We start from the raw sequence: 26,945 nt of genomic DNA on the forward strand, positions 1-26,945 counted from the left end.
GGCTGAAACTACCAGGACAGGGTTGCCAATGGCTTTGGGGAAATGGCACCTGCAACTCTCTAAATCACTAATAAAGACATGGGAAGTTGCCCATGGTCTAATTCAGTTTATATATATATATAGTGTAAATAAATTTTTATTAGTTTTTCAGAGTTACATTTTTACAAATAAAAACAAGCCTTTTCTTTGAGATTCTTTAAATCTCTGGACTTCCCTCCATACCCCCTTCTGGTTCCTTATATTAACCAATTTCTTCTGCATATCCATTCTTAAACTTTTTCCATTATTATTTCCCTTAAGTCTAATTTTCTACTGGTTGCAAACATTTACTTAAAACCCTGCCAATGTATGAACTTGTTTACAGTATTTTTGCACAGAAACAACGAACGATTCCCACTCTTTTTAAAATTTCTTGTTATTGTAGTCTTTGAGCTTTACCGTTAATTTTGCCATTTCTGCATGGTGCATTAGCTTGATCTGCCATTCTTCTTTTGTCGGTGTCTTTTCTTCCTTCCATCTCTGGGCTAACAATATTCGGGTGGCTGTTGTAGTGCACATAAAAATTTTCTTCTGTTCTTTAGGTAGTTCAGTTCCTATCGACCCTAATAAGAAAGCTTCTGGTTTTTTAACAAAAGTTATTTTAAACATTTTCTGCAGCTCATTATAGATCATTTCCCAGAAGCTTTTAATAACCTTACATTCCCACCACATATGATAGAACGTACCCTCCTTTTCTCTGCATTTCCAACACTTATTGGAACTTGTTCTATACATTTTAGCAAGTTTTACCAGAGTTAAGTACCATTAGTACATCATTTTCATATAGTTCCCTTTAAGTGAGAAACGTGCAGTAATTTTCAAGTCCGTCCTCCAACGCCTTTCCCAATCACTCATTTGTATATTATGTCTCACATCCTTTGCCCATTTTATCATTACACACTTAACCTCTTCCTCTTTGGTTTCCAATTCCAAGAGCAAATTACACATTTTCGACAGTAATTTTGTATTCTACATTTCTCTTTGAACTATTGATATTGTGTAGCTAAAACCTTTCTTTTTATCATTTTTAAATTTTTCATTTATTTGAAAATACTGTAATCAATCTGTTACCTTCTCTCTAATTTCCTCAAATTCTTTTAACTGTAATTGGTTATCCACTTCTGTTAACAGCTCTCTAAATGTTGGGCATTTAGTCCTCATATTTACCTTTTTTAAAGATACTGCTTCTACTGGGGATATCCACCCTGGTGTTTTTTGTTCTATTAAATCTTTATATCTCTCCCATACCTTAAAAATCACATCTTTTATTATATGATTATGAAATCCTTTGTGGATTTTTGCTTTCTGATACCGTATATATGCATGCCAACCAAGTCTAACAGGTCTGTATTCTCTAATTTAATCCAACCCTGAATCCAGAAAATGCAGGTTGCTTCAAAGTATAATTTTAAATCTGGTAGAGAGAAACCTCTGTCTTTAATGTCAGTAAGAAGTTTGTATTTTATTCTCGGTTTCTTTGCTTTCCAGATAAATCTTGGAATATGCTTTTGCCATTCTTTGAAGCAGCTCACATTGCTTATCACCGGGATTGACTGAAATAAGAGTAACATTTTTGGCAATGCGTTCTTTTTAATTACTGAAATTCTTCCTAAAAGTGACAAATTTGTCCTTCCCTAGATCTCTAAGTTCCTTTTTATTTCTTTCCAAACTCTTTCATAATTAACTTTAAATATATTAATATTCTAAGCTGTCAACCATATTCCCAAATATTTAACTTTTTTGTGAACCTCTATTTCTAACTTCTGCTGAATCTTTTTCTTGTCTTGCTCCGAGACATTTTTCACTAAGTTTAGTTTTATTTTTATTTAGTTTTAAACCTGCCATCAGTCCAAAATCCTGTATTTTTTATAAGACTTTGGGAAATGTGCTGTTTGGATCTCCCACTCTTATTATATCTGCATATGCTTTCAGCTTGTATGCTTTATTTCCTACACTGACCAGCAGTGGCTCTCCAGCATTGTAGGTAGGGCTTTGTAGTGCTACCTGGAGATGCTGGAATTGAACCTGTGAGCATCTGCATGGCTGCTAGCACTCAGCAATGGCCCTTCCCTTTCATCCTTACCTCTTGATCCCTGCTGCTTTACAATAAAATTAACCAAACACACATATCTGAGAGCAGGACTTGTATGTATGTCTTGTCTTTGGATTTGAGGCCCTTCGAAGATAGTGTACTGAGAATGCAAACTACCCTTAAGTAAGCAAAATTCCAGCTCTGGTTGCTTCAAACTTTTTAAAAGATTTTGCATGGACAAGGGCCATTTTCACATGGAGAAAATACTACAACCTAAATGTGGGACTGCTTTTGAAATGGCAATTATATCCTGCATTACCCTTCCCTACCACCACTTCCAATCACATGAAGAACAAGTTGCCTTGTACGCTGCGTTTTTCCTACCACCATTCCACATAATAGACTGCCATTGGCTTGAACGGGGACATTTTCAGAATGTCAGCATACACACTAAAACATGCAGATGTAAAATTACTTGGGGGGGATTTTATGCTTTGATAAAGCTGCAGGATATTAAAAAGCTGGCTGCATACTAGTTCTGGTAGACATTGCATGTGCACTATGGAAAAGGTAGCGAAGCAGAGAAGAAATAGAGAGTAAGTTGCTCCTTGGGCTGCAAGAGGCAAGTACTTCCGGCCTTGAGTATCACAGTTCCTCGTCTGCTTGCAAACATGAGAGTGTGAGAGTAGGGGCTGAAAAGGAGTTGTAGCCTGGAGACGTGTCCGATTCCCAGGTGGGGTGGGTGAGTGTGGGGCTGGGGTTTCTCACACACAGATAAAATACAACACCACAGTCTTACAATTGCAACATAGGGATAAGTGTGCAAAAGATTGGTGAACGTGCCCAAAGTGACATATAAATTCTAAGAATTACTTGATATTAGTGTTCATATTGAGTCTTGGTATCTTCTTTCTTTGGCGATCACTCGTAGCCGAGTAAGATTGTCTTCCATAAACACGGTTTTAACAATGAGTCCGTACTGCAATGAGGAACCTCTGGCCCATGCAACTAATCTGGCTGATGCATATTCTCCAAATTGCATTCACCTGCCTGCCTAACACTTGGTGATATATGTAAAACCAGGTGCGGGGCAGGTAAATACATGGCTGAGATTGGCTGAGTTGCACTGAGCTCTTCTTCAAAGGAGTTTGTTCTCGGCATCCATCATCTGATGGGTGGTGAGAGACACCCCCTTTGCCTGTTTGCAGACAGGCATGGTATAGAACCGAACCTTGCCTGGAAAATGGACATTTTTTTCTTTAAGTCTAAGAGGGGAAACTTCCATTTGCAGAATAGTTTGAATCCAAACCATCAGCAAACAGACTTCAAAGGGGCTACCACTCACTTTGAAGTTATCATAGAATCATAGAGTTGGAAGAGACCACAAGGGCCATCGAGTCCAACCCCCTGCCAAGCAGGAAACACCATCAGAGCACTCCTGACATATCACCTAATGTCATAATGACATCAAGTAATTGACAGCTGGTGGCCCTAATGGCCTGTAAGGGTTGGTGGAGAAAGGAGACAGCTTGCATACTGGAAAAGTTTCCCGACCAGTCTATGTGGTTTTGTATGGAGAAAGGACTCTTAATGAAAGGTGCATTTAAACCCTGTTAGAACTGAAGCATTATAATCAAGAAAAGCAGATGTATCTCCGATCTAGTTTAATGGCAAAGTACTCAAAATACCTATAATCAGTCCCAAACACATATCAATGAGTCTTCTGAGTGGAGATGTATAGGATTGCAGAGTTCCCTTTTCTTCTCTTACATATTCATCATCTAGCCTTCACTTTGTCTCTAGATTTGGAATATTTACCATTAAAAGCTATTTTTAACCATAGTGTATCTAATGAGCCGTCTGGATTCACCTCTCCGTCTTGGTTTATACCGACCATTCCTCTTTCGATGGCACCCAGTTGCAAGAATAATAGTGCAACAGCAAATCACAGTCAAGGAAAAACAGAGTGCCACCGGAAGCAGCCAGCTCCCCCTTTCTACTTCCTCCCAAGCTGATTTCTGGTCTTCATTGTCTGATGTGTAATTCCTGCCACTGTATACCTTGGTTTCGTTCAAGTGTTTGCTGCTGTTCAGATGGGCTGGGCTGGGCATGTGTGATATCTTGATAGATGTAACTGCAGTTCTAGGAAGTACAGTTGCATTGTCAGACATGGCTGTTGAACCATTCTTTTCTGAGATGTTTGCCACTTTAGTAAAATAGTCCTTCAGTGGTGCATCTGCAGGTCCTAAATATGTGCTGGATGGAGACCTGTGAACTGGGGCAGGTGCAGTACTTGTGTTGCTTCTGTTACTTACCAGCTCTTGGACCACTGTAGAAGATAAGGATTCAGGAAGAAGGTACCTTGAACTGGTTGTTGAATTCTGGCATTTTTCTAAATTGGCAACCCTTGCACTTCCATGCACTTCCCATTTATTAAGAGAGGACCTGGTATTCATATCTTTGAAAGAGAGTTTCTCAAACACAAGAAGATCCGGATCAACCCCTGTCAAAGCAGAATCCAAGCACAAGTAAAGGCTTTAATGTCTGTGTCACCTAAATTCACCTGTGTTTCCTAACTATGGAAGCCTTCCTAGTTGCACATGATAACATGCCCATGAAGAGCATAGTGTATGAGTACTCTATTGGGCTCTGGCTTTACTGGGGGAGGGGTTGATTTTTAACATCTATACAAAGCCACTGGGAGCAGTCATTAGGGGATTTGGAGCTATGCAGGTGGAAATAGACCCACCCTGCCAAAGCTTGACATTCCTCCAAGGCACAGGAGCCTTGCCAGTAAATTTATCCTGCCTTACTAAAAAGCTTGACTGGTGGGTGTGGGAACTCATTGGGACAACTCCATAGCTTCTGTGCAGTTCTGGACTTCTTGCCCTAAACCTGGACTCCTTAAACTTTGACTGCTGCTTCTAGCTGCCTATTCCTACTAATTCCTGCCACCCAGTCCATACTGTTGGTCTGCCTCAATAAAGATCTCTTCAGAGAGGGTGTTTTGAGCAGCAGCCAGGACACCTGCCAGCTGAACCTATCTGTGTGCAGTCTGTCTCCTCTATATTTCACTAACCTGCAGAAATCAGGTGGGCAAAAGTGCCCATGAAGATACAAAGCTATAGGTTCAAAACAAAATGACTGAAGCATCTGCTAACCACCGTTCCACCTTCACAATATTGCTTCAATGCAATGCTTTGCAATATTACTGTGCTAGCTGAAGTTACTGAAGGTGAAGAAAAGTCACTGGACGTATTTTCACACCACTCTGCAAAGTGTCCCCAAAGTTCAGGTAGGATAGATTTGGTATGCTGCCCACCCCAACCTCACTCAAGAAATCCCATTAGAAGTTGTTACGAGGGAAGAAGCATCTCTCCTCATGATAGACACTGCAGACTGCCAAATCTATGTGAGGACGGGAATTGTCTCTGTTATTGCACTTAGCATTGTTATTCCATCCCTAGCAGGGAAATGGTTAAGAACTTCCCATCACTTTTCTACTCTAAATTTCCTTCTCCCAAATATGTTTTTTTTTAATTATTTCTTTAATGCGTTACACACATTTGCAAGTGGCATGCAACCCTTTCTTCTGTGTGTGTGCATAATGATGCCTTACCTGGTGTGATGTTGTACAACACAACATTGATCCAAGGCCTCAGTATGCAGCTCTCAAACGCTGGGCAATAAACATGCAGGCAGTTAAGACTCTGATTATTGGTTTCACCATAGAAAACTGCCAAGTTACAGGAAACTAAAAACAGCAACAGAAGGAAGAAAAGCTTTGCATTGATTTCCGAATAAAGTTAAGGATACAGATCATGCCTGTACATCAGGGGTTGTCAACCTGGTCCCTCCCGCCCACTAGTGGCCATTTCAGGATTCTAGATGGGCGGCAGGGGGTTCTACAGCATATGCTGAATCCTCCTTCCATCGAGCACTGGGGGGCAGTAAGGAAATTTTACCATCCAGAAAGATGCTTTAGTGGGCAGTAGGTATAAAAAGGTTGACTATCCCTGCTATACATGAATACATCTCCTTTAGACTTGCCTGTGGGTGAAATAACCAGGCTTTTCTTCTGCCAGAGCTCACTGGGACTGTGTTCTGGCACCTCTCAGCTGGGCCCTGGAAGTGGAGGGAGAGACCTAACCAGACTCAGCAAAGCCTCACTGTACCTCCAGCTCATGAGGAGACCCTCCCCGGAGCTCAAAGGCTCTGAAGAGGTGCAGGCAAGCCAGGGGCACAGTGGGGTTTTGCTGAAGCTCTACAACCTCCCAGGTAACAACTGACATGTGGGAAAGCTGTGCCTCAGCCGAGCAAGCCCCCATGCAACTCTGGCGCACGGAAGCTGGAGAGATGTGGGGCGGGGGCTTGTTAAGTTGCTCTGCTGAGGGGTGAGCAGCCATGGGCCTCTTAGCAGAGCAGTTTAAAGAAGTCGCCCACCTGTTGCTCAGCCGCCTTTGCACTGGTGGGCAGGCTGGCCGCCTTGTTCTCCCAGGAGGAAGAGAACACACACACACGCATCACGAAGGTGGCTGAGGCAGGACAAACCGAGTCTCACAGAGGCTGCCTCAGGCTCGAGAAGATGCCTCCCCCCAGCCCAAAGATACCCTCTTTGGGCTCTGGGGTCAATCTTCTGAGGGAGGTGTGTTCCAGCACCTTTTGGTGTAGAAAAAAAGCACTGGACATTACCAGTCTAAGTCCAGCACACCAGCTACTCCTATCACACAGGCTGAGTCTTGAAGCAGAATCTATAGCTGAACATTTCTATTTCAAAAAATCTGTGACCTGACGGAGTTGAAAATAAATAAATTGGGCAACTGACACAGAAACTGTTGACAGCTAGCTCGGATATCAAAAAGTGAGTGAGGCTATTTTTCTAATTAATTGGCAGCCCTATGTAGATGTATTTGTTCTTCTCTGACCCAGAAGCATCAGTACATCCATAGCCATATCTAAAATGTCCAAGTATGCAAGGCAGAATTTGGTATGCTGGCAGAGTTACTTATCAGGATATCTAAACATCTTTAAATGTGAGTTTTGTTGTGCGAGTTCAGTACTTGGCTAATGGATGAGCTCACTCCATTAGATCTGATTTCAATCAGCTCCTTTATCTTCCCAGCTCACATCTTGCTCCAGCTGTGTGACGTAGTACTGCTCTCTGTTAGAAAGCTCAGTTCTGAAACCTAACAATCCACGGCTGGAGAAAGGCAAGGGTGACCTTGGAAGACGGTTACAAATTGTAGCAGCATTGCTAAGTTGGGTAATGACAGACAGCTGTCTCAATCTTTTATAAAGGGGGTACACCAAAAGGAAAAAAGCAACAGGCAAAGCCAGCTAGGTGCAATGAGGATAATTTTATGAGTATTTCACAATGCATTTCAAATGCCATTTATCAGGCAAAATTGTTCAACAGTTAAATAGACACAACACTGCTTCATCTTCCAGCACTCCAGTTCTTGAGCAGCAGTGAGGGGTGGAGCTGTGCACTGGGAAATGTGATTTACGTTATGATTACACCTCCTTGCTTTGTCTGTTGCATGCCTCAACCTATTGAAAATTCAGTTTCAATTAGAAATGTAAGCATGTCTCAGGAGGAATGATGTGGCCATGAACTTTCAGGGTGGAAGTAAATTAACCCAAACACAGGATTGCCAGAGAAAAGGGCAGGTTTGTGTCTAGTCCCCTTCCCATAACTTGAAGTAATAAAATACAGGAAAAGTGATATTGTAGCATAGCTATCCACTGATTCTCCTTGTTGGTTATCACAGAAAATGTGGTATATGTCAGCTCCTGTTGTAAATGTTTATAAATTCTAATCATTTGTAATCAGTAGTGCTAGTTATTAACAAAATTTTCACAGTTAATTATCCAAACAAGAATCTTTAGGGTTCCAGCGTCATATAACTACAATGTTTGAATCTAATTAGTGCATGAATCTAATTAGTGCATGATAATAAGTCTGGCCCAACCCACATGCCTTGGACCTGGTGTTTACCTCTATGGATGTTGGTGATCTGACACTAAGTAAAAGCGAAACGAAAGAAGTGCCATGGTCAGACCACTTCCTGGTGCAACTTGACTTCTCCGCGACCCTTCCCCTCTGCAGGGAGGTGGGACCGATTCGGATGGTGGTTCGCGATTTAGCGGAACCACCTGCTACATCGGGGCCGGGAGAGTGCTAGAGTCCTGTCTAGTCAAGTTGCGTGGGATCAGTTCTAATCTGTTACCCCCGAGGATGTGGACAGGCTGCTTGGACGAGTGAAACCAACCACTTGTCTCCTTGATCCTTGCCCATCCTGGCTCATAAAAGCTAGCCAGGAAGGACTGGGAAATGGGCTTCGTCGGGTGGTGAATGCTTCCCTCCATGAGGGAGCCTTCCCAAACCCGCTGAAAGAGGCGGTTACTAAACCGCTTCTTAAAAAACCATCTTTAGATGCGGCCACGATGGCCAACTATCGCCCAATCTCAAATCTTCCATTCTTGGGCAAGGTGATTGAGCGAGTGGTTGCTGAACAACTCCAGGCACGCCTGGAAGAAGCGGACCATTTGGATCCCTTCCAGTCGGGATTCAGGCCTCATCACGGGACTGAAACTGCCTTGGTCGCACTGGTTGATGATCTCCGGCAGGCTAGGGACAAAGGTGAGAGCTGTTTCCTAGTTCTGCTGGATCTCTCAGCGGCGTTTGATACCATCAACCATAACATCCTTCTGGACCGTCTTGAGGGGCTGGGAGCTGGAGGCAATGTCATACAGTGGTTCCTCTCCTTCCTCCTGGGCCATGTCCAGAAAGTGGTGGGGGGGGGATGAGTTTTCAGACCCCTTGGCTCTCACTTGTGGGGTGCCTCAGGGTTCTGTCCTCTCCCCCATGCTTTTCAATATCTACATGCAGCCGCTGGGAGAGATCATGAGGGGGTTTGGGCTGGGTGTTCATCAGTATGCGGATGATACCCAGCTCTACCTCTCTTCCAAATCAGAACCAGTGAAGGCAGTGACGGTCCTGTGTGAGTGTCTGGAGGCAGTTGGAGGATGGATGGCAGCTAACAGATTGAGATTGAATCCTGACAAGACAGAAGTACTGTTTTGGGGGGACAGGAGGCGGGCAGGTGTGGAGGATTCCCTGGTCCTGAATGGGGTAACTGTGCCCCTGAAGGACCAGGTGCGCAGCCTGGGAGTCATTTTGGACTCACAGCTGTCCATGGAGGCACAAGTCAAATCCGTGTCCAGGGCAGCTGTTTACCAGCTCCATCTGGTATGCAGGCTGAGACCCTATCTGCCTGCAGACTGCCTTGCCAGAGTGGTGCATGCTCTGGTTATCTCCCGCTTGGACTACTGCAATGCGCTCTACGTGGAGCTACATTTGAAGGTGACCTGGAAACTACAACTAATCCAGAACGCGGCAGCCAGACTGGTGACTGGGAGCGGCCGCCGAGACCATATAACACCGGTCTTGAAAGACCTACATTGGCTCCCGGTACATTTCCGAGCACAATTCAAAGTGTTGGTGGTAACCTTTAAAGCCCTAAATGGCCTCAGTCCAGTATATCTGAGGGAGAGTCTCCACCCCCATCGTTCTACCCGGACACGGAGGTCCAGCGCTGAGGGCCTTCTGGCGGTTCCCTCACTGCAAGAAGCCAAGTTACAGGGACCCAGGCAGAGGGCCTTCTCAGTAGTGGCGCCCTCCCTGTGGAACACCCTCCCACCAGATGTCAAAGAGAACAACAACTACCAGACTTTTAGAAGACATCTGAAGGCAGCCCTGTTTAGGGAAGTTTTTAATGTTTTGTTTTTTTTTAAATGATATTTATTGAAAAAAGAGTTTTTTAAAAAAAATTACACAAAGGAAAAAACAAGACAGAAAAATAAAAAAAATAAAAAAAATAAAACCATCATTCTCCAATTCTCCACTTTCAATACCTTCTTTCCTTGACCTCCTCCTCCCTTTTCCTGTATCCTGTTTTATAATAATCACAGCAAATCCTTTCCATAATTCATAGTATTCTGTCATCACATTACCTTGATCTATTTTCATCTTATCTTATAGAAAACCTTAAAGTTTAAAACTTAAATCTTAATTTTTACCAACTTCTCCTAAACCATAACATTCTTACCTAGTTCTTTAGACATTTTTGTAAGAGCCAAATAGTTTCATTTCAACATTTTCCTAACATTCATCAATTTTATAAAACAGTCCTAATGATAAGAATAATAATAAAAAAAACAATCCAGTCTTCATCCAACGTCCCTTCCTCCTGGTCCCGGGTTTTGTCAGTCCTTTTTATCCTATTAATCTAGCACATTAACCTGGCAATCTTATATCCGAGGCCCTCAAGTCTCTTCCATGTCCCTTTCGTACCTCTTCTTTATATTTCCCTTTTATTCGTGGGAACTCCAGCTTGGTAGTGTTTTTGACCCTTTTCAGCAAGACGATCCCTTTTCCATAGTCCAGGATAGGCTCGATGTAGTATTTACAAGCATGCTCCAGATTCCCTTCAAAGTTGAGAGCCCCCACAGCTCCAAACATCTGACGGCCCCTTTCCAGACTTGAAAAGTCCAAATCTCCCTGTAAAGGGGGGTCTATCCAACCCCCCATTTCCAAACCAAACCAGATTTTATCTTTCCAAGTCTGATTTTTTCCAAGTTCATTTATCAGATTCAAGAGTTTATATTCCTGCTGGGCCGCAGCTCCCTCCATCTCTGGCGCCCAAGATTCAGCAAGGTCCTCTTCTTTCAGTTGTTCTGTCATGGCACGTTCCTGTATTGATTCCTGGGTGGGCTCCATATAGTTTCCCACTACCTGTTCAAAGGTTCTGGCCGCATTAGTCATGAAATCCATCTTCTGACTTAACTGATCCAATAGGGCATTTATTTTACAGAAAGCACCCAACAGTGCTTCTGAAGACATTGTCCTACAAGGTCACAAATCCTTTCCCACAGTTGTAATCAGTGACAGCTGCAAGTTCCCAGGAATTAGTTACAATTTCACAGTTCCCCACTAGGGGGAAAAACTTCTGGTTGTTCTTTTTCTTGAAAACAATAGCAACAAAGTTTCTTTTTTAAGGTATTTTGTCCATATTTGTTCTTTTAAAAGACGAAGGGAAACAATGGAGTCACAATGTTTCTCTTCTTTTAACTATCTGTCAAAGACATTTGTTTCTGGTCAATGAGCTTCAAACGTCAGTCCTGACACCCCGCTCCAGGGTCAGGACAGTGGAAAATTACTTTGCTTTAGATTCACTTCTGCAGGTTTAAGCAGCTCAGAAAAGATCCCCCTTCTTCCCCTGCTACCGAAGGGGGGTTCAGCGATTTTAAATGATGAAAGTTGATCCTTTAAAAGTGATTTTTAAGGCTCTAGTTTGCGTTGTCTTTGCTTTGTTCTGACTACGAGGAAACGGAAGGGTGACTTCCTGTTTAAACCTTCCCGTTTCAGTACCAAATTAGGCTTAATTTTTAAGTCCAAATTCCTTTTTATTTCGCCAGTTCTTATTTGAAGTCCAAATATTCAATGTTCCAGTACTCACGGTTGGTTGTTTTAAATGCCAAATTGTCCCAGGAAAAAGGCAGCGCTCTCCGGCAACGACTATGCGGCTTCGCTCCGCAGAAAAAGCAATTGACTCACAGCACCGCGCCACTTCCCCCTCTTCACTTCGGAGCCCATTTGTGGGTTCCTTTGTGGGTTGGGGGGGCGCTAAGGGTGCCCGCCGAGTCCCACGGTCGCAGGCTTCATCCGCCTGTGATTTCCAGAAGGGTCCCCGCTACGCCGCAGCGGAAAGACCTGTTTCATGCGGAGCTAGTCCCTCCAATTCAGAGGGAGTCCGCCATTGCCGGTGGCGCCACCCCGGAAGTAATGTTTGATGTATCACAGTATTTTAATATTCTTTTGGAAGCCGCCCAGAGTGGCTGGGGAAGCCCAGCCAGATGGGCGGGGTATAAATAAATGATGATGATGATGATGATGATGATGAAGGGGTTAAGCTATAGAGTAAGCTATGTTGCCATGTTGGCATATGTCACCACTTCCCACCTTGGGTCAACAATGATTTGAATGTGCTATAAACATGCAATACCAGATGGCGCCAGAGAGCAGAAAATTTTTATACACTTTTTCCATAGGGTTTAAAATTTTTTTCTTATACCACTCTAATTTCTGACTTGTTTATAGTGTCCCCCCTCCCCGTGTGTAGATCCACCCCCGGTCTTCGTTCTCTTTTTCACTCTCCATGTGGACTTCAGTATGTAAGGAGCTCTGTGCTGGTTGCTCCAGCACATGGCTTTAACCAGCCTTTTTCGTTTCAGACCAGAATAGAGTCTGCAACTAGCATTTTTTCCCTATACCAATAGTTTATAAACTTTTTCCTTTTGTAGCTAACCAGTGTTTTGACTGCCTATGCATCTTTTCTGATTGCTGTATGGAGAAGTACATGACTCTGACCTCTGAAGAGTTTATGCTATGGAAATGGGATAGCTTGGAAAGCCTATATAAAAAGGGATATTTTGGGACACACTGATAATAATAATTATTATTGATGATGATTATAATTTATTTATTATTTATACCCCGTCCATCTGGCTGGGTGTCTCCAACCACTCTGAGCGGCTCCCAATCAAATATTAAAAACACAACACAGCATTAAACATTAAAAATGTCCCTAAACAGGGCTGCCTTCAGATGTCTTTTAAAAGTAGGATAGTTCCTTGACAGGACAGGCGCCACTCCTGAGAAGGCCCTCTGCCTGGTTCCCTGTAACTTGGCTTCTCACAGGGAGGGAACCGCCAGAAGGCCCTCGGAGCTGGACCTCCATGTCCGGGAAGAATGATGGGGGTGGAGACACTCCTTCAGGAATACTGGGCCAAGGCCATTTAGGGCTTTAAAGGTCAGCACCAACACTTTGAATTGTGCTCGGAAATGTACTGGGAGTCAATATAGGTCTTTTAGGATCAGTGTTATATGGTATTGGCAGCCATTCCCAGTCGCCATCTAACTGCCACATTCTGGATTAGTTGCAGTTTCCGGGTCACCTTCAAAGGTAGCCCCACATAGAGCGCATTGCAGTAGTCCAAGTGGGAGATAACTAGAGCATGCACCACTCCGGCGAGACAGTCTGCGGGCAGATAGGGTCTCAGCCTGCATACCAGATGGAGCTGATAAGCAGCTGCCCTGCACGCAGAATTGACCTGCGCCTCCATGGACAGCTGTGAGTCCAGAATGACTCCTAGGCTGAGCACCTGGTTCTTCAGGGGCACAGTTACCCCGTTCATGACCAGGGAGTCCTCCGCACCTGCCCGCCTCCTGTCCCCCCAAAACAGTACTTCTGTCTTGTCAGGATTCAACCTCAATCTGTTAGCCGCCATCCATCCTCCAACCACCTCCAGACACTCACACAGGACCTTCACCCCCTTCACTGGTTCTGATTTGAAAGAGAGGTAGACCTGGGTATCATCCGCATATTGATGAACACCCAACCCAAACCCCCTGCTGATCTCTCCCAGTGGCTGCATGTAGATGTTAAAAAGCATGGGGGGGGGAGGACAGAACCCTGAGGCACCCCACAAGTGAAAGCCCAGGGGCCTGAACACTCATCCCCCCCACCACCACTTGGAACCACTGTATAACAGTGCCCCCAGCTCCCAGCCCCTCTAGACAGTCCAGAAGGATGTAGTGGTCGATGGCATCAAAGGCTGCTGAGAGGTCCAGCAGAACTAGGAAACTGAAGGGCACATTTTACAGCCTATATTTTCATGCTTTGCTTTGTTGCATGTTTTGTGCTGGTAAATCTCTACTGTGTTTGCCTTGGGTCTTGACAGAATCTTCTTATATTTGTATTATTTATTGCCATTAGCACTATAATGTTTGCATTAAGGATCAATTCAGAAATGTAACTAGAAATTTGAAAACAACAACTGAAGGCCAAGTTATGGTTCATAGCTCCAGTGAAAGAACAAAGAATGGCACTAGATTAGATGTATTCTTCTTTACTTTCAAATGAAATGTATTAATTCCAAGTTTTAGATCCATTATTTATAGGAAGAGGATGATAATTTGACAGCTCACAGACAACAGGGTGAATTTTGGCCCTAATATTTTAGTATTTCTTCAATATGAAAGGTGGCAACATGGGTCAGTGGGCATCTTGCAAGGAGAACAATACACTTGGCACGCAGAGACTCTTTGTAACCTTCTATGGATCTCCTATCACTGAGAGCCAGGCTCTCATGACAAGAAGGCCATAAGTGCTGCACTTCCCATTTCTTTTTAGTAGGAAATAGCAACCACTCCCCTTCATGGATCATTGCCTTGCTGTGGCGAAGGGGCTTGAATAACTCAGAGAAGCTATGAGCTATGCTGTGCAGGGCCACCCAAGATGGACAGGTCATAGTGGAGAGTTTTGACCAAACATGATCCACCTGGAGCAGGAACTGGCAAGCCACTCCAGTATCCCTGCCAAGAAAACTCCATGGACAAAGACAACAGGCATATAAAAGTTATGACGCTGGAAGATGAGCCCCTCAGGTTGGAAGGCGTCCAACATGCTACTGAGGAAGAGCAGAGGACAAGTACAAGTAGATTCAGAGCTGATGAAGCGGCTGGGCCAAAGCCGAAAGGACACTCAGTTGCGGATATGCCTGGAAGCGAAAGGAAAGTCCAATGCTGTAAAGAAAAATACTGCATAGGAACCTGGAATGCAAGAACCATGAACCTGGGTAAGATGGATGTGGTCAAAAATGAGATGGCAAGAATATTGACATCCTGGGCATCAGTGAACTAAAATGGGCGGGAATGGGCGAATTCAGTTCGGAAGACCATCATATCTACTACTGTAGGCAAAAATCCCGCAAAATAAATGGAGTGGCCCTCAAAGTCAACAAAAGAGTGGTGAAAGCTGTACTGGGATGCAGTCTCAAAAATGATACGAATCCAAGGCAGACCATTTAACATCACAGTAATCCAAGTTTATGCACTAACTACTGGTGCTGAAGAAACTGAAATTTACCAGTTCTATGAAGACTTACAACATCTTATAGAAATGACACCAAAGAAGGATGTTCTTCTCATTATAGGGGATTGGAATGCTAAAGTAGGGAGTCAAGAGATAAAAGGAACAACTGGCAAGTTTGGCCTTGGAGTTCAAAACGAAGCAGGGCAAAGGCTAATAGAGTTCTGCCAAGAGAACAAGCTAGTCATCACAAACACTCTTTTCCAACAACACAAGAGACGACTCTACACATGGACATCACCAGATGGTCAGCATCAAAATCAGATTGATTATATTCTCTGCAGCCAAAGATGGAGAAGCTCTATACAGTCAGCAAAAACAAGACCTGGAGCTGACTGTGGCTCAGATCATCAACTTCTTATAGCAAAATTCAAACTTAAACTGAAGAAAGAAGGAAAAACCACTGGGCCGGTAAGATACAATCTAAATCAAATCCCTTATGAATACACAGTGGAAGTGAGGAACAGGTTTAAGGATTTAGATTTGGTGGACAGAGTGCCTGAAGAACTATGGATGGAGGCTCGTAATATTATACATGAGGCAGCAACGAAAACCATCCCAATGAAAAGGAAATGCAAGAAAGCAAAGTGGCTGTCCAACGATGCCTTACAAATAGCGGGGGAGAGAAGGCAAGCAAAATGCGAGGGAGATAGTGAAAGATACAGGAAATTGAATGCAGATTTCCAAAAAATAGCAAGGAGACACAATAAGGCCTTCTTAAACTCGACCTTGACAGATTAGAGAACTGGGCCAAAACAAACAAGATGAATTTTAACAGGGAGAAATGTAAAGTATTGCACTTCGGCAAAAAAAATGAGAGGCACAAATACAAGATGGGGGACACCTGGCTTGAGAGCAGTACATGTGAAAAGGATCTAGGAGTCTTGGTTGACCACAAACTTGACATGAGCCAACAGTGTGACGCGGCAGCTAAAAAAGCCAATGCAATTCTGGGCTGCATCAATAGGAGTATAGCATCTAGATCAAGGGAAGTAATAGTGCCACTGTATTCTGTTCTGGTCAGACCTCACCTGGAGTACTGTGTCCAGTTCTGGGCACCACAGTTCAAGAAGGACACTGACAAACTGGAACATGTCCAGAGGAGGGCAACCAAAATGGTCAAAGGCCTGGAAACGATGCCTTATGAGGAACGGCTAAGGGAGCTGGGCATGTTTAGCCTGGAGAAGAGGAGGTTAAGGGGTGATATGATAGTCATGTTCAAATATATAAAAGGATATCACATAGAGGAGGGAGAAAGGTTGTTTTCTGCTGCTCCAGAGAAGCGGACACGGAGCAATGGATCCAAACTACAAGAAAGAAGATTCCACCTAAACATTAGGAAGAACTTCCTGACAGTAAGAGCTGTTCGACAGTGGAATTTGCTGCCAAGGAGTGTGGTGGAGTCTCCTTCTTTGGAGGTCTTTAAGCAGAGGCTTGACAACCATATGTCAGGAGTGCTCTGACGGTGTTTCCTGCTTGGCAGGGGGTTTTACTCGATGGCCCTTGTGGTTTCTTCCAACTCTATGATTCTATGATTCTATGATAAACGAGCAATGCAAAGAAATAGAGGAAAACAACACAATGGGAAGAACCAGAGAAGAACCATATGTTCAAGAAAATTGAAGATATGAAAGGAAAATTTCATACAAAGATTACCATAATAAAGGACAAAAGTGGTAAGGACCTAACAGAAGCAGAAGACATCAAGAAGAGGTGGCAAGAATACACAGAGGAATTATACCAGAAAGATATGGATGTCTCATACACCCCAGGTAGTGCGGTTGCTGACCTTGAGCCAGACATCCTGGAGAGTGAAGTCAAATGGGCATTAGAAAGCACTGCTAATAACAAGGCCAGTGGAAGTGATGGTATTCCAGCTGAATTATTTAAAATTGTAAAATATGATGTTGTTAAGGTGCTACACTCAATATGCCAGCAAGTTTGGAAAACTCAGCAGTGGCCAGAGGATTGGAGAAGATCAGTCTACATCCCAATGCCAAAGAAGGGCAGTGCCAAAGAATGCTCCAACTACCACACAATTGCACTCATTTCACACGCTAGCAAGTTTATGCTTAAAATTCTACAAGGCAGGCTTAAGCAGTATGTGGATTGAGAACTTCCAGAAGTGCAAGCTGGATTTCGAAGGGGCAGAGGAACCAGAGACCAAATTGCAAACATGCACAGGATTATGGAGAAAGCTAGAGAGTTCCAGAAAGACATCTACTTCTGCTTCATTGATTATGCAAAAGCCTTTGACTGTGTCGACCACAGCAAACTATGGCAAGTTCTTAAAGAAATGGGAGTGCCTGATCACCTCATCTGTCTCCTGAGAAATCTCTATGTGGGACAAGAAGCTACAGTTAGAACTGGATACGGAACAACCGATTGGTTCAAAATTGGGAAAGGAGCACGACAAGGCTGTATATTGTCTCCCTGCTTATTTAACTTATATGCAGAATTCATCATGCGAAAGGCTGGGCTGGATGAATCCCAAACCGGAATTAAGATTGCCGGAAGAAATATCAACAACCTCAGATATGCAGATGACACAAGCTTGATGGCAGAAAGTGAGGAGGAATTAAAGAACCTTTTAATGAGAGTGGAAGAGGAGAGCGCAAAATATGGTCTGAAGCTTCACATCAAAAAAATGAAGATCATGGCCACTGGGCCCATCACCTCCTGGCAAATAGAAGGGGAGGAAATGGAGGCAGTGAGAGATTTTACTTTCTTGGGCTCCATGATCACTGCAGATAGTGACAGCAGTCACAAAATTAAAAGACGCCTGCTTCTTGGAAGAAAAGCAATGACAAACCTAGACAGCATCTTAAAAAGCAGAGACATCACCTTGCCAACAAAGTTAAAGCTATGGTTTTCCCAGTAGTGATGTATGGAAGTGAGAGCTGGACTATAAAGAAGGCTGATCGCCGAAGAATTGATGCTTTTGAATTATGGTGCTGGAGGAGACCCTTGAGAGTCCCATGGACTGCAAGAAGATCAAACCTATCCATTCTTAAGGAAATCAGCCCTGAGTGCTCACTGGAAGGACAGATCCTGAAGCTGAGGCTCCAATACTTTGGCCACCTCATGAGAAGAGAAGACTCCCTGGAAAAGACCGTGATGCTGGGAAAGATGGAGGGCACAAGGAGAAGGGGATGACGGAGGATGAGATAGTTGGACAGTGTTCTCGAAGCTACGAACATGAATTTGACCCAACTGCGGGAGGCAATGGAAGACAGGAGTGCCTGGTGTGCTCTGGTCCATGGGGTCACAAAGAGTCGGACATGACTAAACAACAACAAGCAACCACTCATTTATGTCAGAGAAAGCAAAGGGGAAACCCAAGGACACAATTCAAGTGGGCCTCTATTAAGCTCCTATTTACATCTTTCCTCTGCGTAGCCTCATTCTGCGTTCTGTTTCTTTGTCACTGTTGTCTTGAGGGTGACAGAATGCTTTTATACTTGCATGTATGCATGCATAGGGACGCGGGTGGCGCTGTGGTCTAAACCAATCAGAAGGTCCGTGTTTTGAATCCCCACGACGGGGTGAGCTCCCATTTCTCAGTCCCTGCTCCTGCCAACATAGCAGTTCAAAAGCACATTGAAGTGCAAGTAGATAAATCGGTACTCCTCCGGCGGGAAAGTAAACGGCATTTCCGCTGTTCTGGTTCGCCAAAAGCGGCTTAGTCATGCTGGCCACATGACCCAGAAGCTGTACACTGGTTCCCTCAGCTAGGAAAGCAAGATGAGCACTGCAACCCCAGAGTCGTTTGCAACTGGACCCAACAGTCAGGGGTCCCTTTACCTTTGCCTTTATGCATGCATAGTTACAAATCATACACCTTCATCAGCTGAACAGTTAATGTTTTGTTTTTAACATGGACTGCTTTGATCTTTTACAGAGGAAGAAAATGAATTCTTACCATTCTTTAGGAGGCAGCAGGTCTGGCTGCATTGTTGGGCTGTAGCTTCTGTGTAGACTTTGAGAATGTAGGCCCCTCTTCTCTGTGAACGCTCCAGATCAACTGTAAGGCCTGGGAATCGTCGAATCCAACAATTCTTATAATAAGTGGTGGGTGAGCAAATGCAGTCTGATCTCCATGCCCAGCCCAAAAGCAGAAAGACTTCCGACACAGCCATCAGCAGAAACATCTCAGTAAAAGGTTTTTCTCCAAAGTAGAAACATTGTCCACCAGAGAACCTATTGTGATGTGTCAATGCTGCTGGGCTAAACAATCTTCTCACAGATTATGGTCATGGTCTTCCAGAGTAAAACTATGCTGTCATGACAAAGCCGTTTTGAAGCATATAGAGTAGGTTTTTTCATCATCTCTGGGCTGCAGTTTGTGGAGCAATGAAAGACACTCTGAAGCTGGCCAGATTTATCTCTTCCCACCGTTCACACTGTGGTTGAGCTCTTAAAACTGTGCCCCATGATCTTGATTTGGTTGTGCTTAGTGTGTTTAGGCCTGGTAGAACAATGGGTAGTGTAATAAAAATTTCAGTCTTTGTTACTGCTGTGCTAGAAAAGAATGTTACTTTTCTCTCTTAAAATGAACTGATCACTGCATTTGTATTTACTTTGTACCTCCATAACAAGAAGCTAGTAATTTATTAACCAAACCCTACTGCTCGACATTACTCTGGCCGCACTTAGCTGTGTGAACTTGGGACTGCAACCCCTAGCACTTATCAAATGTTAAGTCCCATCAAACACAATGGCATTTACTTCCAAGTAAATATGCACAGGATCAGGCTGCACTTTTCACTAAATCCTATGGGATTTCAGTGTGTGCCTAACATGTGTGTTGGCATAGGAATACAGGATTGCAACCTCAGGATATATATTTTTAAGTGATAAATAAATGTCCCTTTAATTCCATTAGTTATTTTTCAAATATCCAATAGTTTGTGGGATGTAATCCATTGGTGCAGTCAAATGCAACATTCCTTATTTCCCTAGAGTGGGCACAGGCAGGGGGACATCCAGTCAGGGTAACGTCCTCCCCCTGCATGTGACCTGGGAGATGGACGTGGCTCTGGCTGACTCCACAAAAGAGCCGAGTCATGCAGCCATTTTCTCAGTTTTGTTCCAGTGTTGTCTTGTTCTCTCTTTTGCTGCCATGCTGCTCTCCTGCAGCCATTTTGTTATCTTAATGTAACTTTTATTGTCTGCTGGCTCTTAGCCAGCAGCACATGAGCTCAGTCTCCCTAGGACAGGCATGGCCAAACCTGGTCCTCCAGCTGTTTTGGGACTACAACTCCCATCATCCCTAGCTAACATGATGGGAGTTGTAGTCCCAAAACAGCTGGAGGGCCAAGTTTGGCCATGCCTGCCCTAGGAGATGAACTCAGTTTCTATGTGTAACCACTAAGTAAAGCCTGTCTTTCAGAGATCATATTGTGAACTGAAATCTGAGTAATTCTTTTGTTACTTAGATTCAAATGAATCTGCAAACAAGCTTCCAGCTATATTGAGGGGAATCTGCTTTGCTACATCACTCACTAGCATGAGTGAAGGAAGGATAATACTTTTTCAATATATCCTTTCATACTACCCTTAACATTCCCACATAGTTAAGATGGAAGAGAAAAAGAATGTAGATGATATTATTACAACTATTATTTTTGTTTACTACTGCTGCTAATACTACAACAAAATAAAATAAGAGGGGACTCACAACAAAAGGTTGCAGTACAGTGGTACCTCGGTGTATGAACTTAATCCGTTCTGGAAGTCCGTTTTTAAACCAAAACCACTCTTAAACCGAGGCGTGCTTTCCCTAATGAGGCCTCCTGCCACTGGTGCCCTACCACTAGACCAAGGTAAAGTTCGCAATCCAGACCACCTCCAGTTTTGCAGAGTTCGTAAACAGGGCTGTTCTTAAACCGAGGTACCACAGTATAACCCTAGCTCCTAAAAGTTGTTCTCCTGTGCAGGATGCTAGCCAACTTGGAACAAGTAACATGCAGCATGTTCAGAGCTCACAGAGCAGAGGAGGTTCCAGGAAGGGGAAAGGGAATCTTTTTTCTTTTCTTCCCCCCTCCCCTGAAAGTTTTCCCCATTTTATTTTATGGCACTAAAGAGCTTAGATTTGGTGTCAGGATAGTCATGAAAAGAGGGCAGGCCTCCTGCGCCTTTCATAGGTGTGTACAAGAGGGAATTTCAGGCCAAGCTACCCCTAGAGCTTCTCAGTTTAGCTTCTTAGAGGACAAAGGAAGCTGCACTCTGCACTTGAGATAACTCTTTCCTTAGCTGACTGCCCTTTCCTTACCATTCTCATAGCTACAGTGGTGCCCCGCAAGACGAATGCCTCGCAAGATGAAAAACTCGCTAGACGACAGGGTTTTGCGTTTTTTGAGTCGTTCCGCAAGACGAATTTCTTTATGGGCTTGCTTCGCAAGACGATACGTCTTGCGAGTTCTTGCGAGTTTGTTTCGTTTTTCTTAAAGCCGCTAAGCCGCTAATAGCCGGGCTTCGCAAGACGAAAAAACCGCAAGACGAAAGACTCGGGGAACGGATTAATTTCGTCTTGTGAGGCACCACTGTATTGTGAAACTCTTAGAAGGCAGATGGTACTCCCTTTTTGCTAATGCTAAGCTTGCTATTCAAAGATCCTTTGGCTAACATTCAGGATGGGGATGGCACAGGTCCTTCCAGGTCCCCGTAGCTAAACAGAACAACACAAGTTTTTTTTCCTTTTAAAAACTATTTGGGATACAGCACCTGGTTACTGCAGATGTTATACAGATAATTAAAAATAACTTGTGTGATCTAAAACAAAAACTGAACATGTGAAGAGTTGGTAGTATGATGAGAATTAAAGTTTGATATAAATAATGTTGCATTGTTTCCAGGTTCAGTGCACTTCCTTGTGGTGAATGCCTCTCTTCTGGTTTGGCAACAAAAACGAAGCATTTTAGTTACACTCCCACACTCCTTATGCATTGTAATTTGTGTGCATAACCTTACGTGGAAAGAAACTACATTTCCTGCCATAAACATAGCAGCTGTTCCATGTTTAGCCTGCCACTCATGCTTTCTCCATGGGACTCCATTCTGTTCCCCCTCCCGCCCAGTTTTCTATTCCCAAGAAACAGTCAGGTCTCATTCTGCAGCCACTGAACACACCCAAACCTCAATGAGATGTTTGGGCAGTGTAGCCCCCACAGCCCCAAGCAGTCCTTAGATTATGATATCTATAGAAATTTTGAGCGGTGACTTAAAAGGTAAAATGGTACAAGTAAGTCTCGCTTCTAAAAAGGAAAAAAAATGTTTGCTTGTAATACCAAAATGATTTTTATAAATATATCTATAGTCTCCCTATTTTTAGTAACAATTGCTTCTGCTGCAATTAATTTGTTAGGTAAAATTCCAAATCAGAATAATTATTATCTGGTAGGTAATTATGGGTGATCCATAGTGGCTGATCCCAGCATTCAGTTTTGATTTTCACTTTTAATTATTATAGGATTGCATGCATTTTAATTTACACTACATTGTTGTAGCTGTTGTTGCTGGGATCCCTCTGTCTTGAGAGACAATGGAGTGAGCCTCTGAGGGTGAAATCAAACCACTGCATTTGCAGCACTGAAGTGGCCTCCCCAGTGCACATGGAGATACTGGTCTGCCCAGCCTGGCTGATGGGGTCCAAAGGAAAGCAGAGCGATACATTTAGCACCAGTCTGGCTACAGGAGTTGCCAGAAGGAGGCGTACAAGGTGCCATCCGGCTGTTGCCTTAGAGACTCCATACCCATTTGTGTACGGTTTACTCCTTAGTATTTTCTTCTCCTGAAGATATCCCGCAAGGCAGCGGAGGTTTAGGATGAAAGTTTCCCTTCTAGATGGGCTACCTTCCCATCTGCCCTTATTCTTGGAAGTAAGTCCCACTGAACAAGGGACTTCCAGATATGTAACAGAACTTAACTTTTGGGAACCTGGTTATTGCAGAATAAATTATTACATGGCACAACAAGCAACAAAGAACCTTATTTTGTTGTTCTAGTTAGCTGATTTCTGATTTTTAAAAATTTATGTGGCATATCTTTTAAATTGTTTTTTAATGTATATACTCTTGTAAACCATTGCGTTATTTTTGTGACTAGCAGTGCATATTCTAAATAAATGTCTACTCAGAAGTAAGTCCCATTAAGTTCAGTGTGGCTGTGGGAACATCCATACTGGAGCAAACTAAGGCCCGGGGGTTGGATCCAGCCCAATCACCTTCTACATCTGGCGGTCCGGGAATTGGTGTGTATTTACATGAGTAGAATGTGCCCTTTTATTTAAAATGCGTCTCTGGGTTATTTGTGGGACATAGAAATTCGTTCGTCCCCCCCCCAAAAAATATAGTTCGGCCCCCCACAAAGTCTGAGGGACAGTGGACTGAAAAAGTTTGCTGACCCCTGTCCCAGACTTTCCCCCCTTTAAATGCAGGTTTGTTTGTTTTTTATCCTGGCTATTTCAGACTTTCTGAGGATTAGAAAAACCTCACTTGAAAGGGGAAATTGTAAAGTTTGTGATAGTGAACATGTAGCATGGACAGTAATGGGGAGAGAGGATTCTGTGAATCTACATTTTGCTCCAGTGTAGACAACCCCCAGTCAATCATCATATATCCCAGCTGCAGCCTCTTTCTATGGATCATGCTTATCTCATTACCTCTTCTAAGAAGATTTGATACCAGATTTCTCTCATAATTCTCCCTGTTCCTCTCCAGACCTTGAATTCTCAATCAGCTTAAGTAGACGCTCTGATACAAATCTTCCGTGTGAGGAACATTTTGCCTGAAATTTGATATTTTATATCCTAGTATCCTAGACAGAAGAATTAAAAACACAAATATGGCTATAGCAAAACTTACCAGAAGCAAGCACTGTATCGGTTTTCTTACCTGCACTCTGTAGAAGTGACTGTAACTCCAAGAGGAAAAAGCAGGAGGATAGAATTTGTTGGCAGGCAGGATAGCTAGGATTATGCTGTGTGCAAAAAGGACTATTTCTAAATCCATGCATAACTCTCCATTGACAGATATGAAACTTGCTTTAATGTTAGCTATGGATTTATTTTTAAAATGCCTGCTCGAAAGCAGCAAGTCTATTTTAAATTGCTAGCAAGCTCTCTGGTGAATAGCCTTGCACACTCTCCCTACCTGCCTGAGCAGACAATAGCAGAATGACTCTCCTTTGAGAGCCAGTGCCTGGCTGTTAACCCCTTTCCTGCCAAAGACAACGGAAACCATGTCAACCTGATACTGGCCAATTAAGGCCATATATTGACCCAATGTATTGGTTCTTTGTTCCTGAGGTCTGGCAGAGAACCCTTTGCCTTGTTTCAGTCTGGCTTCAGGTCAAACCAGAACCGACAGGGCCATAGCGGGGGTGAGGGGTGAGCAAGAAGGGGCTCAGCTTTTTCCTTTGGGAATATTTTCCCTGATGAAAATCACATATAAAGCTACTGTTTCCCTCAGCAGGTAAAGTATGTATATGCACAGGCTTTTGTTTCCATAATCAATAAGAGAATTCACAATCCTGATCTGAATTCTCTCTGCCCCCTGCATTCATTAGAAAAACAGAGATGCAGCCACGCATCTCCACATCCGCGTGGGACTTCAGGCTTCAAGTACCAAGGATGCAGTGGCAATGCTGATATTCAAAGACCTGATCATACAGAAACGGGGCCCCTCAGTTTAAAGGGATTTACTTCCAACTAAATGTGCATGTCTAGTTGTGTGGGTTGGGCTTCAGAATTCAGAAGAATTCTGTTGTTACACCCAGATTTTGCTTGTGTGCTTCCCACAGGCTTCTGGTTGGGCCCTGTGAGAAGATGGGCACAGGGTCTGATTCAGCAGTGCTCTTCTTAGGCATCATTTTTTTATTATGTATACACATAATTTAATTGTGTAGATTTGTCTTCAAAGGTTTTGCTGATTTATCTGTGTTTCATTGATAATTTTATTATGTACACCACTTAGAGAATATTTTGATTAAGAGATTTATAGAGTTTTCTATATAAAATAAATGATCTAATTTTTGTATACAGTGGCACCTTGGGTTACATACGCTTCAGGTTACAGACTCCGCTAACCCAGAAATAGTACCTCGGGTTAAGAACTTTGCTTCAGGATGAGAACAGAAATCGAGCTGCGGTGCAGCGGGAGGCCCCATTAGCTAAAGTGGTGCTTCAGGTTAAGAACAGTTTCAGGTTAAGAATGAACCTCCGGAACGAATTAAGTTCTTAACCCGAGGTACCACTGCATTATGTTTTTCTAGACAAAGGGAAGTTTGTGACACAGGGCATAATTAGGTTAAGAAACTAGTCACCACAAGCTACACTGCACCTCCATGTCCCATGGCAGTCTATGCCTGAACAGTAGATGTTTCCAGAAGCCACTGTCTTATTGTTGGACTGGATGAACTTGGCCTGATCAAGCAGTGTAATTGTGAACTAAGGTTATGCTGTAAACTACAACCCATCTTGGCAACGCAATAGCATATTGCAGAGAGGGCAGAGAGAGCCGTGATATGCAATAAGACACCATTCTGTGCTTCACAGAACAAAAAGCCCTCACACTGCATGACCTTAATGGAATGAGCCCATACAGAAGAAGTTTTCTACCCACCTGACCCTGGTTTTAGACTGCTAGGGAGCCCTCTTCACCTGAGGGAGGCACAAAGAAATTCCATTCTGCAGCCTTTTACTTGCTACACCAAACAGATTGAATGTCACGGCAACAATCTGGGAACACATCCTGCCTTTCTGTGCCTTGGTGAGCGTGGAGCTCCTTGATCCGTGCAGAATACCTACTGTGAAAAGAAGTTGGCTGGGCTTTTGCCCCCTGGAAATACCTGAGAACAGACCTGCAAACTTTTTGAACGACTGTAACGAAAGACAAATATTGAGCAAGGCACAGATAGGTCAAGTACTGTGTAACAAATAAAAGCATAATTGTGGCCACGTGTGTAGAAAACCTAAGGCATGCACCAAATGGCATTCTTAAAGGTAAAGTCCATTAGGTGCAGTTGCAGATGACTCTGGGGTTGCGGCGCTCATCTCGTTTTATTGGCCGAGGGAGCCGGCGTACAGCTTCCGGGTCATGTGGCCAGCATGACCAAGCTACTTCTGGCGAACCAGAGCAGCGCATGGAAACGCCGTTTACCTTCCCGCCAGAGCGGTACCTATTTATCTACTTGCACTCTGACGTGCTTTCAAACTGCGAGGTTGGCAGAAGCAGGGACCGAGCAACGGGAGCTCACCCTGTCGCAGGGATTTGAACCAGTGACCTTCTGATCGGCAAGTCCTAGGCTCTGTGGTTTAACCCACAGCACCACCTGCACTTACTGTGTTCTATCAAAAGCAAGTCAAATTGGGCTGCCCAATGATTGAAGAATTTTACCTTCTTTTTAACCAATCTGCCAAGTAAATTTAAGTTAGCGAAGTTTAGTGTCTGTGAGGCTTCATGTTCACACCTTTCCTCCTGACCCCGGCTCGGTTTAATGTGATTTACTCCCAAGATTCAGGTGACAGGCTCACAATGTGCTACATCTTATGAAAAATGGTGCAGTTAATGCACATACCATATTTTGGTGTGATATTTTAATGCTTAGGCAAGCTAATGCTTCTAGTGCATCCCCAGAGCTCTTCTAGCCCGCTGGCAAACCAGCTCTTGCTGGCGCATTTGCCCCTTGCTGAGCTCCCTGCCCCGGAGGCCCCGGAGTCGCCGCTCTCCCCCTCCCAGGAAAACCTTCGAGGTGGCGGCCCCTGAAGGGGCCTTGCCTTTCTCGGCCCTGCGAGCCCTTCCGTGGGGCGCCCCGGCTCCGCGGGCTCTTCCTTCCTCCCTGGTTTCCTCCTGCCTTTCGCAGCCCGCCCGGCCTGGGCG

At 43.8% G+C, this 26,945-nt stretch overlaps 1 protein-coding gene across 3 annotated transcripts; it reads right to left on the bottom strand.

Annotated features, from left to right (window-relative positions):
- Positions 1 to 3,720: 3,720 nt before the first annotated feature.
- Positions 3,721 to 26,913, bottom strand: MANSC4 (MANSC domain containing 4). Of its 3 annotated transcripts, none has more exons than XM_081005695.1 (4): positions 23,961 to 26,913; positions 18,989 to 19,534; positions 5,691 to 5,825; positions 3,721 to 4,574 (listed from the first exon to the last, which is right to left on the bottom strand). In XM_081005695.1, exons 2-4 carry the CDS (start codon positions 19,215 to 19,217, stop codon positions 3,892 to 3,894), a joined length of 1,047 nt encoding a protein of 348 aa, XP_080861821.1. In that variant the 5' UTR covers positions 19,218 to 19,534; positions 23,961 to 26,913; the 3' UTR covers positions 3,721 to 3,891. The 3 variants fall into 3 exon arrangements, with proteins under 3 accessions (XP_080861821.1, XP_080861820.1, XP_080861819.1); XM_081005694.1 differs by having other exon boundaries at positions 23,729 to 26,913; XM_081005693.1 differs by lacking the exon at positions 23,961 to 26,913 and having other exon boundaries at positions 18,989 to 20,065.
- Between the last annotated feature and the right edge of the window lie 32 nt (positions 26,914 to 26,945).

The sequence above is a fragment of the Podarcis pityusensis genome (assembly GCF_964106645.2).
Source record: "Podarcis pityusensis genome assembly, chromosome: 5".
Lineage (NCBI taxonomy): Eukaryota > Metazoa > Chordata > Lepidosauria > Squamata > Lacertidae > Podarcis > Podarcis pityusensis.